The 20,105-nt window shown below is 37.4% G+C and overlaps 4 protein-coding genes across 6 annotated transcripts; 1 reads left to right on the top strand and 3 right to left on the bottom strand.

Moving 5' to 3' along the window:
• Positions 1-176: 176 nt before the first annotated feature.
• LOC113667661 (neuropeptide FF receptor 2) lies at positions 177-2,733 on the bottom strand. Of its 3 annotated transcripts, none has more exons than XM_027183518.2 (2): positions 897-1,917; positions 177-817 (listed from the first exon to the last, which is right to left on the bottom strand). In XM_027183518.2, the coding sequence occupies exons 1-2, from the start codon at positions 1,744-1,746 to the stop codon at positions 777-779; spliced, it is 891 nt and encodes a 296-aa protein (XP_027039319.2). In that variant the 5' UTR covers positions 1,747-1,917; the 3' UTR covers positions 177-776. The 3 variants fall into 3 exon arrangements, with proteins under 3 accessions (XP_027039319.2, XP_089041154.1, XP_027039321.2); XM_027183520.2 differs by having other exon boundaries at positions 679-817; positions 1,053-1,909; XM_089185028.1 differs by having other exon boundaries at positions 177-2,733.
• Positions 2,734-4,478: 1,745 nt separating this feature from the next.
• On the bottom strand, positions 4,479-9,472 carry LOC113667747 (uncharacterized). Its single transcript, XM_027183604.2, has 3 exons — positions 9,182-9,472; positions 7,584-8,503; positions 4,479-6,838 (listed from the first exon to the last, which is right to left on the bottom strand). The coding sequence occupies exons 1-3, from the start codon at positions 9,339-9,341 to the stop codon at positions 5,621-5,623; spliced, it is 2,298 nt and encodes a 765-aa protein (XP_027039405.2). The 5' UTR covers positions 9,342-9,472; the 3' UTR covers positions 4,479-5,620.
• A 1,892-nt stretch (positions 9,473-11,364) lies between these two features.
• Positions 11,365-16,176, top strand: LOC113667725 (DBH-like monooxygenase protein 1). The gene is made up of 3 exons (XM_027183583.2): positions 11,365-11,715; positions 13,479-13,628; positions 14,220-16,176. Exons 1-3 carry the CDS (start codon positions 11,452-11,454, stop codon positions 14,466-14,468), a joined length of 663 nt encoding a protein of 220 aa, XP_027039384.2. The 5' UTR covers positions 11,365-11,451; the 3' UTR covers positions 14,469-16,176.
• Positions 15,248-20,105, bottom strand: LOC113667684 (SUMO-conjugating enzyme UBC9-A). The gene is made up of 7 exons (XM_027183544.2): positions 19,900-20,105; positions 19,719-19,782; positions 19,521-19,540; positions 19,126-19,198; positions 18,480-18,589; positions 18,102-18,181; positions 15,248-16,929 (listed from the first exon to the last, which is right to left on the bottom strand). The coding sequence occupies exons 1-7, from the start codon at positions 19,963-19,965 to the stop codon at positions 16,866-16,868; spliced, it is 477 nt and encodes a 158-aa protein (XP_027039345.1). The 5' UTR covers positions 19,966-20,105; the 3' UTR covers positions 15,248-16,865.

The raw sequence follows: 20,105 nt of genomic DNA, 5'->3' as shown, positions 1-20,105 counted from the left end.
TTTATCATATATACTCCTGTCTTTATCTCAGTTGCTCGTTTACTTTTATATTTAAGTGATCGGCCGCAAGTTGGCCATTTTTTGAACGTTGCTCGTTAAATGAACTTTATACTTTCATTGTAGATGGACTCATGCAGTTAAGTTTTTGTGCTGTGCAAATCATAATAGAAATGAAATACGTCATTTGTGTTTTATTCAGTTACTCGTCAGCCTAATAGTATTTGGCTAACTTTCCGAGGCAGGCAATAGCCTTCTTCGTCCCATTTCCTCGCTTAAAATGAACCGCAAAAAATTGCAAAATTAAAATTGAAAATGTTTACAACTTTCTAATCGAAGTATCCAGTGTCTTGAAAGTCATGCGAATCGCAATTTTAACCTGCGAGATCTACATATTTATTGCGCTTCAATACGGACAACTTCACCAAAATTCACTTTTTTTGTTGACACTTGATTTCTTTCATCATTGCCTCCATCGACATCTTCTCCATCTTTCAATGACTGAAGTGGCTCATTTCTGAACGAAACACGATATTCTTTTGCCTCAAGGTTAGGAATTAGCTCTTTGCACCAATAACTGTTATTCCACAATAATTTTTTTGCCGCGTAAGTGCTTCGTGCGCTTCGTGGTGTTGCAAGCTGCATCGTGTAGGGTAGATGGTTTGATTTTCTTTGTGAGCGCCGCTTTCTTCTCCGCGAAATTTTGCTTTTTCTGTAGATGTTCGCATTGCTGCAAGTTTCCTGCGATCGAAATCTTAAGCATGAAATCACCAGCATTTTCACAGTGCCACATGGGCTAAAAATATCCCGGCAGTACCGTCTGTGGAGAAACACAAATATGAACGGATTAATGGCTGAGTTGGAGTAAACCAAGATATAGCAAAAATTGATTATGGTACCAAAATATCGGAGATCCTTATCCGAACCAAAATCTTTCCAAATCCACATGATATGGTTGGGTAACATACAGAGTGAAAAGGCAATCACCGCAATTATAAATATCCTGACGATTCTCATATTGCGCTGAGCTCTCGCCTGCACTAGTGGCTTTTTACCGTTGCGCTTTCTTTCGCCAATCGCCTTGTGCATTCTTTGTATGTCTCTCCAGAGCTTTTGACTGATCCGTATGTAGTTGGCGGTGATCACAAAAAGCGGCAACACATACAGAGCTATAAAAACTGCAAGCGTGAACACTTTGGGATGGTATTTCTTAGGCCAGTTTTCCATGCACTGAGTTACACCGTCGCTGGTTTCAGCTTTAAGAATGGCAATGTACGGTCCGACCAAACTGATGCTAGCAGCCCAGAGAATAAAAACTATCGTAACTGCTCGTTTTGCTTTTATTTTTGGCTTAAATGGCGGCATAACTGAACGATGTCTCTCCCAGCTCATGAAAAGCAGCGTGTACACAGATACGGCCATCAAAATGGTTTGCAAAGGGTACACGATTTTACACAGCACGTTTCCAAAAGGCCACTCTTTCACTAGTCTTTCCACAAAGTCAAATGGTATACTTATTACACAAGTTGCTAAGTCTGTTGCGGCCAAATTGAGGACGAAAACGTCGGTGATACGCAAGCGGCGTCTTTTAAAAACAACCAAGCAAATTAGGGTATTTCCTATCAAACCAGCAGCGGTGATTATAGAGTAGCACATCAGTTGAACGATGGCTAGTCGATCGAAACCTTCCACCGAAGTTGTGCTTTTGTTAGTTGCAAATTGCTCCGTTAGGTTTACAGCAGAAGACATGTTAAACAAGAGATTAGTCGCCGAATCACCGCTTCGGGCTTTAAAATCGGACGATTTTATCCCGCGCTGTTCCACAGTGCACCGTTTGTGGCCGAAAAAGTTTTTCGATCACTTTATGTGTCGAATTAAAAAGCAGTTTGACCGCGCGTGTGACCTGAATGGTGGCTACTAATATTTAAATTGTTCTTATCTTGACGTGAAAATAAACGCTTCATGGCCATCTGTCTCCAGATTGAATAGCCTTCATCCCCACTTAATAATATCGACTCAACAGCCGGGCGAATAAAAAAGACTGCGATTAATGTGTTTTGGAAGCAGCTTTTATCGTATGCATGAATTCAGTTGTATTCCGCAAACAGTTTTAAAATGCATTCATATGAAGAGAGCAAAAGCACTGTTTGGTAAGCATCCAAGAGCTGTTGAAGTTTATGTCCCCACATCTCAAAATAACAGATAACAGAAGTACCGCGACTTGCAAGGAAAGCAGAGGCCATCTCCGTAATAAGTTCAAAATAAGTTTAGTGATTGTTACTTCTGATGGGTTTGAGGATGTTCTTACATTTTACCGTTCTTCGCCTCGGAGGAAAAGTCATTGAGAGATCGAAAGACATGACTTCTAGACAACACAGGAGGTTTTAAATTCATTTAGAAAAGCTAACTGACTTCTCTTACAGCAATTTATAGAAATTCATATTCATTAGAAGAGCTATGTCTAACATCCCGCTGCGTTAAAGAAACGAACGGTTTTCTATTGAAAAAGGTCAGACAAGTCTCTAAACTTGAAATTCGTCTCTGTTCGGTCCATAGAGGAAGAGGAAGGAGAAACTAAAATAAGTATTTGAAATTTCTTGCATTTTCGCGATTAAATCGGTGTTTGACGTCACTTCCTCAAATAAATTGTAATAAAGTGCAGTAGGAGATGAACTGTTTCTCTATTTTTCCTGCATGGGTTATTCGTCATGTTTTACAATGATGTATTAAAATATATAATTCACATGTTATAGAGCGCAGGAAATTTATTTCTCTTCCGATAGTTAATGCTTTGTTAATTGACCCCAATATATGTTTATTTCTGACAAATCTCTGCGGATGCAAGCCGTAAATCAGTGGGCGGATGAAAGTAAATGTTGCCTCTTTCGTGTGTTTTTGCGCACGTACTCGCTGGGTATTCTTGGTTTTTGCGAAAGCAGCCGACGGCAAATATCAAAATATTGTTTTTATTCCCAGCGAAATATTTCAACCGATGAGGTAAGGATGATTTAGCCACTCTTTTTCGGCATTTAGATACAAAACGTTGTTTTCAGCCTTTCTGGCGTAGAAATTAAAAAACGATATTGTAATGCCCCGTCTGCGAAAGATGGGACTTTTGTTTCCAGGGCGGGCAATTAAACTACCCTAGAGCGCGTTTCTTTAATTTTCTTTTTCAGATTCGCTAAATACAAGTCGGCAGGCTATAACTAAGCGAGAAATATGTTTCCTGTTTTCTCGGGAAACACAGATAAATGCGTAAAAGGTTGTGGGCTGATGTCTGCAGATGAGTGAGAGAAATGAGTGGAAAGAAATTAATTTTCTCTGGTTCAGAATTAATTCCAATAAAATTTGCCTCAATTATTGGAACACTGTCGAAATTTTGTCAAGTATTTCAATTACGCACTTGGTCAGAGTGCATAATGGTGTCAACTTGTTCATCATCATGTGTTTTAAAAGCTTAGTGTTCAAAGACTCTCCCGTATTACAAAACCAATGAGTGGACACAGGGATCACGAGATCCTCTTTATGTATAAAAATAGAAGGGTATAAAGGTTTTTTTTTGTAAAAAATCCTGAAACGCAGTCTAAGTTTCCATGCATAGGGCATCTGTAAACGTTTGCCAAGGCCAATTTAATCAACTAAGATTGTCTGTTACTTCTAATGCGAGAATTTTCGCCTTTGCTTTATGATCGCTGACGGTAATCATATCAAAATAACGTGTCGGTACGTTTTTTGATCTTAGTTTAATTTACCTTCAGAGCCGCCTTCTAAAGTCAGTGCGTGCGCTCAGCTACCGCCCGGTCACCATGTAATCCTTAACCTATTTGCGCTTTTAAGCGGGAACTATGTAACTGAAAAAAATGGAATGTTGTAAATGACAACGTGTTCATTATAATCTCAGTTTGGCCCTAAACTTTTTTAGGGGAGTGGGGAGAGAGAGTGAAGTTCCTTTAAGTATATTTAGTGCTGGGGGTGGGGGTGGGGAGACGTTCCAATCGCACCATGACTATACTGTTTGAAATGAGTACTCCCCTGCCAAAAGCGTCAGATTTTACTTTAAACCGGTGTACATATTTAAGGTGCAGAATAATAAACGGCTTTAGACTCTTGGTTTGTTATCGGGTATCTCGCAACAGGCATTTTTTCTTCAATTTTACCGGTATTTCAAATCTAATCAGAGGTCATATATATTGGATAACCCTGTATTGTAATAAAAGTAGATTTTTTATTTTCACTATTCCTTTTAAACCTGAGACTAGTGTCTGGGTTTCCATTAAAATATCAAATTAGGGGCATCTGTATCTACAAAGGCCTCTTTAAACAACAAAGACCGTGAGTAATTTCTGATGCAGATAATTTTCGCCTCTACCCTACAGCATCAGTAAATTCTGTGATCAAAACAATAGCGATATTAAATTTCGATTTACCTTTTGAGGCACTTAATTTGATCTTTAGACATACATAAATTAATTCACTCTGTCCTGTGCAACTTTATTCAACAGAATTAAATACTCATTTTCATACCGTGTACATATTTAATATTCTAAGCTATCGTCGGCTTGTAAATTGAGGTATTCTGAAAAATGTTTCCAAGTGTCACGGTTTAGTGTTCCACAGCATGCTGTAAGTTAGCAACTTCAGAAAACAATCCTTGTTATGTCAAAATTTTTTTCATTTTCCTTCTCTTGAAATAAGTATTGTAAGTTAGAAGCATACTTAAAAAAAAACATTGAAAATATATCTTCATTACTCGAAAAAAAAATTCTAATTTGATTTATACTAAATAATAAAGCAATCAGGATTCAATGATATATGCAAAGATCAACTGTCAAAACTATACCTGTAACCGTGATTGAAACTGTGCATTTACATTAACACTGGCTACTTTTTAGGATGGTGTGCTACCAAGAGAGGGGGGGAGGAGGAGGAGGGGAGGGGGAATTGAAGTGCCTTTGACCCTTTGACCTTTAGGAGTGACTAACAACTATATCCTTGCTAACCTAGGTTTTAAAGTTGTTTTTTTCTAGTTGTCAATATTTCATATTTTTATATTTAAATATAAATAATAAATGTCCAACTTTTATATTTTAGGGTTATATTTTAAGGTTTTATCATTAGTTTTTTTTTTAAGAATTACCGGGTATTCATAGAGATAGAAGTTATAGACTGAGAGTATTTTATCATGGCTACACAGGGGTCAATACCAGCTTTTACTACCGTACTAGCTGATCCATTTTATAGGGTAAATTAAGTTATTATTATTATTATTATTATTATTATTATTACTATTATTATTTTCCTCACAATATCACTGCTGAATCACTCATTAAGGTCACAGGAGCAAGGGAAATGATCAACAACTAAAGAAGGTTTGGATTGTTCAACAAATTCTCCTTGTCACTATTTTAGGAAATGTATAGAGTACAGTGTAGAGAAAATGCTTACTGATGTTAAGGTGTAAAAAGGTTAAATATGTTTTGTGATGGAGAAGACCCCCCTCCCCCTTCCCCACACCCCCCCCCCCCCAAAAAAAAAAGGCATTACCCTTATTTTCTTTAGGATCAATACCCACCACACTTACACAAAACCTCCTGAAATACAATTACAATACAATTTCAAACTTTCAAAAGTTTTTCAATAGTTCTTTGAGTGAAACTTTCTCTGTAAATGTTACGTGGTCCAAATTTGTGAACCAGGGTTTGATAATGGTAGCTGTTGTGTCTTCCTCCCAATCTTGCACATACCCCAGAAGCTGCTTCAGTTGCAGTTCAGAATTGCAGTTTTGATGACATGACTTGATGTCTTCAGGCTCCGACACTCTTACCTCAAGCACATGACATGTGTAACCAAAGGCTTGACCAAGACTCTTGTACACTGCATACTCCCAACACTTGGTGTAGACACCATCCACTACAACAAAAGGGCATAAATTTGCCATAGCATCCAGGAAACAAGAGCGACAGTAAGCCTCGGCAATGTTTAGTTCACAGAGATCTAAGGCTATAGCACCTTTCTTTTGAAATAACTGTCTTGAATTACAATATGTTAATCCACCTGATTCTCTGGCTTCTTCTGAGTTTTCAACAAGATGTGTTTTTCCACTTCCAGGAATGCCTCTCATTATTATAACAACTCTACCTGTATCTTGAAAAGAGTTACTGAGTTCTGTCAGTTTTGCAAGACCCTTGTCCATCTCTGAAGCATTCCCTGAGTGAAAAAGTGCTTTGATTTTATTTCTTTCATCCTCACAAATCTCCTTCTTTTCAAACAAATAATCTGCATATTGGCAGAACTTTGGTGGTAAGGTGAAAGACAATGCCTTCAAGGAGTTTTCCACTGCTGAAACTTTCTGATGAGTACCATCGACAGCTTTTGGCAGACATCTGGAGAACAGAATGAGAGACTCCACTGCCTGTTCTCCAAATTGAAGGTTAGATTTCATTAACTCCTGCAACTTTCTAAGTAACTCATCAGTTAAAGACCTTCCTCTTGTGATAGTAAGATGAGGTACAAACTGATCTCGGTTTCCTTCCAAACTTATTCCAGCCTTTTCAAACTTAAATTTCAATGCTTGGACAATTTTCAACAACCTGTCATCAGGATCAACTTTTGCATAAAGAATTCTGTTGTGAAACTGTCCAAGACCATTGATTTTTAGTTTATGCCTGAGTGGAAGAAGGGACACCAATAAAGGTTGGATTGACTTGAGAATGCTCTTAGCAGTGGCTATGTCATCTTCATTCTTCAGAGTTAACATTAGCAAGGTGATGTGTAAGCTTTGACTTGGCGTTACTTCATACTCTGCTTCTTGGCCAAGCTCTAGGTGGATCATACTTTGGATCTGCAAAAATAAAGGTAGTTTTATTAAACCCTTTGAATTACAGAAGTGACCATTATGTAACTTCTCCTCAAATTTTCAATGCATTATTTGGCAAACAATATCGATACAATATCAACCAGACAAGTAATGAGAATAAAGACAAATATCAATTTGGGGATTATGAGAGTAGTAATAAGCGACAGTATATAGCCCGACCAATCAGAATCGACTATTGATGTCACGTGGTACAAATATGTACCACGTACTACGTACGTGTAAGAAATGGCATCATATTAATGCCATGACATTTGTTCCGCGTGCTTGCTTTTTTGTGCATGTGCATAAAAAATTTGCATATTCACGCGCAAATTGTGCATTCTCGATCTTCAATAACTTAAAGAAAGAATGGTCAATTAGTGTCACTCATGTGCAACTATGAAAAAAACGGAAAAAAAGATTCGAGTGCGATATATATGAACTTACTGCATGGCGCTTGTGTATCATTCATTTTTTCTTGGTACATAAAATCTCTCCACTACATACGTGTAAAAAAAGGCATCATGTTAACGACATCTCCATGCGCTGAAAAAATTTGCTACATACGTGTAAGAACTGTCTGTCGCTTATTACTACTTATGAGTAGGTACAATAACAAATTCTCAGAACTAACATGATAAGAATTGTAAAGCTGACAGTAAGGAGAAATATTAATGAGGTCTTGGAATTTAAAGGGTTACAATTCCCTCCAATTAAATTCTAAACTCACCTTGTTAATGTTTTCAATTATTCCCTCATCTGAAATCTGAATTGCAATGAAATAATTTGGCCCATTCTTTTCTTTAACAGACTTCACTTTCAGAAGCTCTGAAGCATTGGAAACTACTCCAGTATCAGGTACTGTTTCCTCTGTGACTTGCTCTTGATCAGAGTTTTGTGGCATACTGATCCTCTCTTTGACATCCAGAATGGTCTCATTGCTTCCTGTAGATCCAAAGACTCTATCAATACGCTCCCGCTTGTCCCAAACAATTTCCCCCAGGTACTTGAAATACTGAATTCTATGACGAGGAATGGCAAGGTCAACAAAGTGATCCACAGAAGCCAGATCCTCCCATGACAGATCTGTGAAGTCTTTCTCTACAATTCCAACAAATCTATCCAGGTAACCAACCACAAAATCTTTTGGTGAAAGCTCCTCGTCCCATTGAATTCTGGAAATGACATCACTTGCTGTTTTCATGGGAGGTTTCTTCTTGTTTAAGACAACCTCTTTCTTTTCATGATGCTTATTTCCAGAGTTGTGAACAGACTTTCCTGCACTTTTTACCTTTTCAATATCATTGGTGGATGATCTCTCCTCAACATTTTGCACCCCACTATTAGCTTGCACTCCTTCACCATGTTTATTTAAGCACTTGACTCCGAATCTACACTTCCCTTCAAGAAAGAATTTGCAAATGTTGGCTGTATTGTCAGGAGAGTTTTTCTCTCCTTGAGAGGAAAGCATCAGTTTTTCAGATGATTCCATTTTCTTTAACCAGTTCTTAGATTCTTCAGTGAGATTATAAATCATTACTTCACCACAGCTCTCCTGTGCAATGTGGTACAACAGTGATTCCAATTCTGTATAAGCTGGTTGATTATCTTGTGTAACACTGATGGAAGGTGGAGCATTGGGGTAGTTCTCTGGAGGAACAAGAAAGTCTCTTTAAGAAATTAACAGAACTCTGCAGTAATCACAATTAACTATGCTTCTGAATTTCAGAACCTCCTAAATGATACTTCACAGGCATAGATTTCTTTCATAAGGTAAATAAACTAAAAAAAACCCTAGGATGTACTATTTTATCCAGAACACTTTGACATATCACCCCCAAATCACACATCAAGGTCACCAGAATAAAAGAAATGCTCATCAACTAAAGAGGCTCTTGATTGGCTAAGAAATTCTCCTTGCCAGGTCCTTAGGAAATGTATAGAGAACACTATGGAGAATAAGTATACTGATCCTCGCTGTAATGAATAAGTATACTGATGTTATGATGCATAATCGCTTGATGATATGTCCTGTAACTACAGAGTCATTTATACACGAAAGCAAGTAAATCATTGCGTAAGGGTTACCCTTCAAGAAAATTAGAATAGGGGCTTATGTAGCCCGGTTATTTGTCTGCTAGTAATTGCAGTCGAGACTTGCTAAGCAGGTGGGAAAAATCTTAGCCACTCAGAGGACAGTCTTGAAAAATTGAAGATGGACTCTAGTTTAAAGCGATCGTAGCGAAAATAATAAGGCTGTTCGTATGAAGCATTATAAATCCAAGGTAAGTTTAGAATATGGGAACTACTGAGGAAAAATTATCTCACCTGGTAATGTGAAAATTATTTTTGTCTTACTCTGTTGAAAGTTTACTTCATAAGACACAGGTTGATTCTCTTCTGATCTCTTTACCGAAACAATTTCCTCTCCGTAGATTGATTGCAGTGCTTCAGCTTCCATTTCACGTTCTACAGAAGAGTACTCCATATTCTCAAGACGAGTGTTATCCCAGAAATTTAGACTAACTTTGACACAGATCACAGAATTTTGGAAATTTATTATTCCAGCAAACAAAATTGCATTTTGTGGTGCAACTGTTTATGGCCGTGAGAAAACTGGACCCTTGATTAAAAGTCAGTTCCAGGTCTCCGTTCGTAACGCTCTCCTATTTAGAATACGTCACGATTTGGAATACCTCTAAGAAAAGATTTATATGCTAAATACTCTTTGACTTAAGACCTGGAGCCATTTAGCTCAAATGATTCACTGCACCTTTCCAGCTTGCGGAGCCAGTACTATATACCAATATGTCGTTGCTAAGTTAGGCAGTTTCTAAGCAAAAATTAATTTCACTTCAGGCACTTTAAAATAACTTTTTACTTATTCGTCATAGGACTAGTTTTAGTCAAATGGTACTTTATTTTTAGAGATTTTTGGTTTACTTTTACTTCAGGGAACCGCCCTGAAAACCACGTACTTAGAGTGATGGGAGTCTCCTCTCAGAATATTCATTTTGCTTTTATTTTAGGATATTCTTATTTCCCATTTTCATAACTTGGGAGCAAAATTTGACTGCAGCCTCGGATCGCTGATGGTCGAAGAGATTTATTATCACCAGACTCAAAAAAGATCTCTCTGCGCAGTGCAAATGGCCACCGGCTTGAAGGAATATTTTCAAGCAAATCTCCATTTTATCTTATGTAGTGAGTCCGCAAGATGTTTTTCAAGGTTAAAATCACTTGAACTTTCTAGAAAATCTCTATGATGATGTGTATAATGAAAAGACATTTAAGAGCAGTGGAATGTAGAGGTTTTCATGGGGCTTTTTTTTCCTCTTTTTGCAAGGAAATATGCAAGAATCTTATAGAAACTTTTCTTTTCTTCTCATCTTAAGTGTATATATCTAATCCGGTCACGCTTAGTTTTCCAGCTGAAATGAACTCCTCAGATAATTATATTAAATCCATGGGCGATAAGAGTTTGTGTTAAGACGGGGTAAGATTTGTGAAAAAAAAGTAATGTCAGTACTTAATCGATCTAAAGGGCAGCTAGTTTATTATTTTGCGAAAACCGGCAAATCTAAAATAAACAAGTTTGATCGACGTGCCATATTATAAACTACTTTCTACTCCTTGCTTTCTCGAGCCGTACTGGGACCGAGCGCAGCGCAGCATCACTTTCACGTCTTTCCTGGCGTCGCCATGGAGACTGCATAAAGACCCGTACTAAAATTGAACGTGTACCGATATTGTTTAGATCATGTTGAGTATCTGTTACTACATTCCTCATTCTATATCATGCACAACAGGGCACTTGAGTGACCCTTAATGATGGCTAAAACGTCATTTTCGTAATTCTATGTGTGACAGCTAATTTTACGACCAGTCATCTGTTTGGCTAAATATTGATACAGGAAATTCACTTCTTGTAGATAACTACAGTACCTAGGTTTTGATCTAACTTAAAGAAATACAAAGAAACCATTTATTTGCGTGATTTCGCTTCGTGCATGAAACCCGCCTTCAAAGCAGGTCGTCATATATGATAACCTGAAGTATATCGAATTGCATGATTTTAGAGGGTGCACAACAGCTTAAAATAATTTGAAAACATGATGAATCTGCATTGAGCCCCCAAGCATCTAGACCGCTGGTTTCCCCGTGTCTTCGAGCTTTCTCTTGGAATTTCGTAAATGGTTAAAAAGAAATGTTGTCTGATTTCAATGTGACTAAGGCCTAAGTTCTGAAAAAGAGGCAAGTATGCGGATAAATATTGGGCTTCGTAAAGTATCAATCTCTCATGATTGTTACGTTTCTACTGGATATACTCTACTGTGAGGAATATAGCTCTACCAAATTGAATTTTTTATTTATTTCTGTAGACTTAATGACTCCAGGCTCTTAGAATTAACGCCACTTGAAATAATAAAAATTATTTTTATTGAAACTCATTTTTTCCATTCAATATAACTGTGTCACAGCTCCGAATATCAAATATGCGGTATTGAGGCTTTGAAGAAATTCATAAAAAAACATGCAGTGATAAACTTTGCATCATTTGGCGAGTAGTTCTGGCTAACTAAGGCAAAAATTCCAAGATGTGGCTCTTAGTGGCAGCCTTCCTAGCTTGTTTTGCTTCCAGTGCAAATGGCCAAAACCAAACAATGCATGAGATGTCATTTGACGATGGAAATTTTAACGTATCGTGGACACACAACAGAAGTACGGAAGAGTTAGAGTTTGAAGTTAATGCCAATGCAATAGGTTATGTTGCCTTTGGGTTCACCTTTACGCCAGAAGACATGCAGAACTATTCTATTGTGGTGGGAGGCACAAATGGCTCCGGACAGAATTATTTCAATGTAAGTTTGTTTTTTTTTTCATTCTTTAAGATGTGCAAGATTTATCCCCAGATGTTCTACTTAGTGACCCCTAGAGAGCTCGTCAGTGAGACAGGCCATGTGTACTGCAGGTTTATTGTAGCACATAGCACTGCCACATACTGCTTGGATCAGTTGTGTCGATCCTTCTTTTCCTTAAGTGTTTGACAAGCTTAGTATCAGGTACAGAGGGTCAAACTCCTGATCACTGATTTCGTTTCCGGGAGAGAGATCCGACTAAAATAGGGACCGTAAGCAAACCAAGCGACTGCAATGAGAAGGTATCCAAACAGTTGATCTAACGGGCAGAACAATAACTCATATGAATGTTGTGCCGCGTAGCACTGGGAACACAAATGGTGAAACAGAGAACTCGTAGCTCAGTCGGCAGAGTAACGGTAGATCTAATCCGGAGGTCGTGGGTTCGATTCCCACCGAGGTCAAAAGATTTTTTCTTTGCCTCGTGTGGTTCCCTGTTTCCCTTTATTAGGGCTAACGCCCTGTGGGTTATTCATGGGTTTAAATAGCACTTTAATTTACACTTCAGAGTTAATTCTCTGTTTCACCAGAACAATAACTCAGCTTGTTCGTTTTAAAACTTTTCACATTTCTTAGCTGTCCTCTGCAAAACAACAACGTGAAATCACCAAAACTTTCGAGATCTGAGAAGGAAATTCTGACGGCGCATCATTTGCGTCTCCATCTGGAACTCAACGCTGATCATAAACATTACGCTGAAGTTTAGGTGTGGCACCGATAAAGACAGTTAACATATCCAGCCGTTCGCAAAATTCTAACTAAAAATGCAAACTAATTTTTAGTCAACATCTTCCTGAGCATTGCCATCCTGATCGCTTAAGGCCCCTTTTAATTTCCCTTGCTCTAAACATGTGTTCTTCATTGATTGTAGCAGGAACGCAGATGAAGTTCGAGCCGAGTAGAAGCTCAGCTGAATTCTGTTTACAGGCTTTATCCTCTGCAATATTGCTCTTATTGCAGTTTTACATATATGATCAATTCGTAACAAAATCCAGTGTCTCCTGTTCCTATTTAATTTACAATTTTGTTTAACCAATACTAACTCAAATTCGCTATGGAAAACATCTGGGACACCACCTGTTTCTCACAAAAAATTCGTTTTTCAATCCAGACGGTCTTTTTGAGTTCTGTTGGTTTTGTGCAGCCAGCGTTAGCTTCAAAATATTTACTTATGATATGAATAGGTTAAAATTCATGGTCCTGTTTCAAACGCTCATCAAAGTATAGTAACTATGGAGTGAAGCGATAGTAATGCTTTATTTGAAATTCAAATTTGCTTTGTATTGCAGTCAGGTTCGTCATGGTTGTTAATTAAAATTAGTTTCGGAAACCGGCAATTTTTTTTTAAAACTTAGTCAGGTGTAAATCTTAATCGCTCGGATAAAACCCGGAGACGAATAATCTCATTTGATTCTTTTTTTTAATCATACCTGCGCCTCTCGCTCTGGTATTCTCGCATTCAAGCCTGCAATCAGTCACTTCAGCAGATATTGTCCACGAGATGATTTAGATCACGGAAACATTGTGTATGTGAAGTATTTTCAGACCATCAAAACATTAGTTGTATTGTCTTGAAATTTTCAGAATATATCATTTGGACTCTCCACGCAACTATAAAGGGGTAACTCCCAGCATTTTTATCATATTAATGTTTATATTAACTTTCTGTGAGAAGAATTTAAAAAGTTTTCACTCACAACCTCTAGAGTTACCACACCAGTGGCCTCGGGAAACTTACCCTGGATGCGGAGCCGCAAATTTACATACTGGACAGTGCTGAAGAACAAAATGGCACTACAACCTTACGCTTCCGACGACCGCTGGAGACAAATGACAGTAAAGACATCCAGTTTAACGTAAGCATCTTAGCTTAAGTTGTAATTCAAATAGAGCGATTTTCGATTGCGTGTCGAAGAACCAAACGCTAAGTAGACTGAGTACCAGGCCTTCCATGGGAAGGGGGAGTGGGTCTGAGCGTCCTATCATTGAGCAGATGCATGACGAAGCAGAACTAATTTCTTTCGAAGCTCTATTTTTTGTAGTGAATTAAGTGCAACTCAGAATTTGGTAGAGAGAATCTGCGCTCTATGAGTATCTTTCTCATTTGACCATCCATGGAATAACCCTTCAAAATTGAATAATCTGCAAAGTAATGTGATGTTAGTTTGTGAGGTGTCCTGCGAATCGGAAGAATATGATATTTTGGTTCGTTTTTCTGCGCGTCGCAAAATTATTTTTAACTTGAGGAAACCACAAAATATTGGTTTGGTAAAATAGAAAAACGTGAATAGGCGGTTATTTACAAAGAAAAAACAACGATGGATAAGCATGGAGGAGATTTCATCAAATTGATGACAAAAAACTCAGAAAATCTACGTTAGCTTTTACAAAAGGCAAAAACAGTCTGTAACATGGTTCTTTCCAAACGTCTTATTTCTACGTTGCAGGAGACCGCTCGTGTGTTCCTTGTGTGGGCTTATCATAAATATTCGGATGCAGATAATGTCGTTACGTACCACACAAACAGAAATTACACAGAACAAGCCATGCAAGTTGTCTTCCCGCCTGTGGAAATGACGTCAACACCTCCGGCCGTCATGACCAGGGAACGGCCAAACCCGGAATCCTCCGCAGTTCAAGTGGTTGTCAGTGCTTTCACGCTCTCTATCTTGGCAATTTCAGCACTTATGTTTTGAAGTAGCTCTGGGTCATTAAAAAAAAAAATTATAAAATAAAAGAAGCTATGGCAGTTCAACAGGCACCTGCCCGTCCAAGAAGGGCAATCTCACTGCTTTTTGCAACAAATTAGAGAAGCAAAATTAGTCTCATTCAAAGGCATTCTGTGCTCATTTCGCCAATTGGTAAAGATCGCTTCACGTTTTTTTTTCAGGAATTCTGATTGTCTTCTCCTTTTTCTTTTTAAGCCAATATATTATTTTCCTGGTAGAAGTTTTAGATGATATAGATTGGTCTAAATAGTAAGACCAATTTGGTTTCCATGGCAGACTTGAAATTGGATAGGCATGCCTTGTTTTGGTTCTTTTCTAAGAAACAAAAGAAGGAAAACTTCCCATCAAACATTTTTGATGTGTTACTGACCTATCAAATAAGTTAAGAACCACCTAAACATTTCAACGAGTCAAGGTCATGCCTTGTCCAGTTAACCTGCATATTATCCATACTATTCCTTATACATTTCCTAAGGCGTTCACAATGAGAATCTGTGCAACAATCAAGAGATTCTTTAGTTGGTGATCATTTCCCTTTTTCTCTTGACCTTACAGTGTGATTCATGGGTAATATTGCCAGGAGAATTTAGATAGTGTCACTCTTAAGGGTCAAAGGCTAACCACTCCACAAAACGTTACGAACGGAATAAAATTCATCATGTTCAGCCTTTTGCTCTCATTACTTAAGTTGTATAGGTCCCTTTATAGGATGTTACATTTCTACAGTGACAACTTTAAGACACAAGTCTTGCTAGTCGTATACAGAGGTTTTAATATCTTTAGTAACATTACTCAAGGGCTGGTTAGCACAAGAAATGCATATTGCAGCAGAAAGAAATAAGATCAGTTGATTTCAGTGTACCAAATAAGCACAGACATACAAGTTACCTACCAAAAGCAATCCTTGGGAGTATTAATAAGAATCCCTGACAGAGAATTACAGTTATGTGATACATATTTTGTGAAATTTTGGATTTTCTATCAAAATAAGTTACTTTACAAGATTAGAGATTTTGATGCTGGTTTTCACTGATGATGGAGTTACAGTTGCTGTAACTCTCATTAGGTAGAGAACGCTTCTTCAATCTTGTATCACTCAAAGTGATCACAGTTCTGGTGGAAAGCACTTAGATCACTTGTAATGAAGTGAAGAGTAAATTTTTGAGGTTGTAAATGAAAGCCATTGACTGAACCAATCATTAGCAGTCGTCAACATAAACTCTTTAACTCCCAAGGATCTGGTTGTTAATTCTCCCCTCTAGCTGCTACACATTTCCGTGTGTAATAGCTGCAAGAATTTAGTGTTAGATCAAGATAATGACTTTAACCTGATAAGTTTGAGCATTCTTATTACCTGCTTGCTGGTTAATGTATGGATATTATAGGGAGAAGTCACATGCTAATCACTTAGAACTGGGAGTTAAAGGGTTAAAGCATTATGATTGGTGCATTGGGGTATTTTTTGACTTCTTATAACCCAACAATTCAGGTTTCATTGGATTCTTAAAAACAGACACTTTGCACTCAACACAGTAAAGCTTTACACTACTGATTACATTTACAACTCAAGATTAAATAAAAGCCTACCTAAATGAAACAAAATAAAGAATTGAAAAGAATTGGGTAAAAAAAAAAAATCAGGAGATCACTGGTCATTTGGCTTCTGGTTTTATCTCATTTAGTGCCTTTGGTTTAGTCAAATGATCCATAACAAAATTAAAGACAATGAACTGGGGACCAGTCATTCTTTATCACCTGGGGGGGGGGGGGGGTTAGGGGGTAGGGGCTGGGAGGATTTCTCTGCAGGAACACATTTTCCAGGGGGGTATGGAGAGGTTAACAGTCATTCTTGACAGAGCATTATGGGGGAAGGGCACTTTGGGAAACTAACTGCCAATGAGGGGGATCTTTAGTATACTACATAGCCTTCAGGGGAGGGGGGATCAGGTAACTTTTGTTGTAACACAACTAAAATCATTCCACCCCACCAGGTGATAAATAATGACCCGACAATGGGATCAGAGAGTGTCATCTGATAGTTCTCCCTGAATAGTTAGAGCCATTAAAACCCAACCAAACCTTACACAGAGAGGCCTAAACAAAACTAACATAGATTAGGGTCAACTTTATCCGTCTTGAAGCATAAGTTAGTTGAACTGTACACTGTGAAACTTCCTACTATAACAGACATGATAGCTCCTTCCAATTCACAACAACAGCCGTGGTATTAAAGCAGTTATGGATTAATTCTTGTTCCACTCCCCATTGCAGTTCATAAATGGAGAAAAAAATAAATCCAATTCGTGCCAGTCATCATTAAACCACATGTCTGTTAGCGAAGTGTCTTCTATTTTTCTTTATTCACTATGTACTTGAGAACTTTGCAGCTTGACTTCTAACTCGTTTCTCATATTCTGATCTGTTTTGGCTGAAAGTAAAGTTAAGAAACAAAAAAATCAATTTTACAGAAACCAATGTTTAACATGTTCCCTTTATAGCATTTTTATATTTAACTGAAAAGAGCAGAAAATTATCACCAAAGCTAGTTGAAGGATGAGAAAGACAGGAGAAAGCAGGCATTTTAAATGAAATCCTGTATCATGCAAAGGTATATATTTAAATATCACATATTGTAATTGTGGTTAATTCATTTCAGTTAAAGCAGTTGGACTCCAGTTCATTTACTGTACAACAAGTACCATCGAGCTAATGCCAGCAGATGCACCACCCTAATGGTAGCATTCTAGACTCTGGATTAGGCCATTAGGTTCAATCCTTGGCCAGCGTCACCATGTTGTGTTCTTTAAAAAGACAATTAATCCTCACAGGGTGATTCTCCTCCCACACTGTCTTATAAGTGGACAGTTCCTTTTCACATAGTCAGTCTGAACTCTTAGACAAACTCAATATTCACACACTCTTGTAAACCACTACATCTTAGACTTGCAATTAAGATGTATGCTTCATCTATAAAATTTTTTATAGTGGACACCCAAAAGGAAATCCCATCAACTTCTGAATCAATTTTAATCAGTCAACTTGACACTGTTGCAAGTCACGATGATTTCACGGTGCACTCATCGCAGAGCACTGTTTTAGTGTTGGCTTTCTTTTCATTTACATCTGGCCCTATTTCACACAACCAATCAGCTGGGTATTTTTATTTTCAAGCCATCATCTATTTTTTTACACCTCTGAAGACAGCCTACCAGAACCACTGTCACAAGCAGCCAGCTCCAGCAACAGAAAATGTTTTTGCATCTTGAAGATGTCTAATTTCATGAGCTTCTACAGTACTTGGAAGCAGTAGAAGTCTGTACATGAGCTAGGTCCTAATCAACACATCCTAGTTCTACTGCCCTTGAACATCACCCAAATTACTCATAGCTTTACTACAAGAGATCACTTACGAGTAGCATTTTTGCAAAATTTGGATATCTTTTTGTATAAACATGTCACACAATAGAACAAAAAGCAGCTGAGGGGGTTTTATCTGCCTATAATTTCTAATCCTCTCTACTCATTTGCAAAGAAATGTATAAAGCTAAGAAGGGGGAATTACTGATTTAATCTTTGGAGTTCAAGGGTGGAAGTTCTTACCAGTAGATGGTATAAGCTTCTGCTTGAGCAGGATCTCTTATGTTTGGATCATTCAGTAAGTCTTGAATTCCCAATAAAATCTAAGAAGTTAAATTTTTAAAAAATTAATAGAAGAAGATGAAAAATGATGGAAATTACTCAAACAAAACCAATGAAGAGAAAAAGGAGAGGCAACTGACTAATTATTTACAGATGACTAGACATGAGGGTTTGTATAAACTTAAAGGAAGATAAAATTATCACACAACAGAAGTTACAGAAAAATTACAGTAATAAAAACTGTCCTTACATTTCACTCAAAGCAGACATGAGCATTTAAATAACATAAATTCACAGGTATTAATTTAATTCCATGTGATGAAGAAACTGGTTATTTACCTGTTTTATAGTGACTGCAGGCCTCCAGTCTTTTTCCTCATCCAGAAGAGACAAACACACTGTGCCAGATGGGTAAACATTGGGGTGGAAAATTGGGGGATCAAATTTACCTACAAAAAATGGAAATTGTACAAAACATTGAAACTTATAAACATAGCTGCCTTAAAATATCATGCTGATTGGCATTTATTGGCAATTAAACTTCCATTTGTGCCATTTAATCAAGAACAACCTTAATTTTCCACTGACATCCAATCAAATAAACATTACAGATGGATTTTAACCCGTTTCAAATATATCTTTTCACAAATTAAACAAAATGTTATGAATTTTTGGAATAATTTTACAGTCAGATTAAAATGAATGTAAAATATATGCAAACTTGTTTTTGTCAAAAACAGGAAGTACATGAAAGAAAAAGGAAGTTTTCAAATCTCAATATGATGAAATTGCACATTCTTTGGAAAGAAAAATTATGATAAATTATTGGGACCCAGACGAAATTCTTGAAAACTAGTAAGTGCCGTAAATAAATGAGGTAAATAACTATGTTATTACACACTCTTCCCGTCGTTCCCCTTAGACTAACAGACCAGAACAGAGGCGTGAATAACAACATATTTTACCAAAAGGTCAAAGTTCTTACATTTTGGTGGAGAGGATGGGTAGTCGTCTTTAAATATCATCTTCAGTTTGAAAGAACCTCCTTCCCATGGAGTCTACAACGCAGTAAATGTACAGCATCTTAAAATGTTGTTCGCCTATAACCGGCTTTTTCCGCGACCGCAGTCAAATTGAGTTTTATAACAGTCAGACATAATATCTCAACGATCAAAACTTACACCTTTATCTGTTGACAGTTGTCAAATTAATTTTTCGAAAAATTGAAAAAAATAAATCGAGTTATATATAATAACAAAGCTTGTAAACATTCTCGTTGATCCTTGAATACCGAGACAAAAATGACAGCACCCTTCACGATGTTAGAGACACGAGATGAGAGCAGTCTAATCAATTTGGCTAAAATCGCGAGATACATACCGCTTTCTTTCCAGGGATCGCTGTAGACAAAGCAGAAATAAAGTATAATCATCATCGAGGAAGCAAATAAAAATTTATTTTCTTAATGATTATCAATAAAAAGTGTGGCATGGGTATGTCGAGTACACGGATCAGTTCAGAAGCTTTGGCTGGATGAGATTGTGAATCAGACACGAATAAATTGTACATCCCACGTACCACATTCCCAGTTCATCAGATTTAGAGTACCATCAGGATTTTTGAGCGGTTTGGCCACAAATCCCTACAAACAAAAATACTTTCGATTAGAAAACAAAGTCAATTCATTTGGTAAGATCGATCTATTCAAGCATTTTATCATAATCATAAATAGAGGAAATGGGAATGCCGCGTAACTTACGAAAGGATGGTCTTTACGCCAAGCTTTTCTCTCTTCTGATAAACGGCCCAAAGCAATGCCAGACATAGCTACACGAAATCAATTTCCTAGAGTCGAATTTCCAGTACAAAGGAAGACAATAAAACGCAAAAACTAATCGGACGTTGTACAGAAGTCATGCAATCACTGTCAGCTACGACTTTTTCTTTCGATGGATCACGTGACTT

The sequence above is a fragment of the Pocillopora damicornis genome, chromosome 10 (genome assembly GCF_964200805.1).
Source record: "Pocillopora damicornis chromosome 10, jaPocDami1.2, whole genome shotgun sequence".
NCBI lineage: Eukaryota > Metazoa > Cnidaria > Anthozoa > Scleractinia > Pocilloporidae > Pocillopora > Pocillopora damicornis.
Note: the sequence above shows the minus strand (reverse complement) of the source record. Positions and strands in the feature narration are given on the sequence as shown.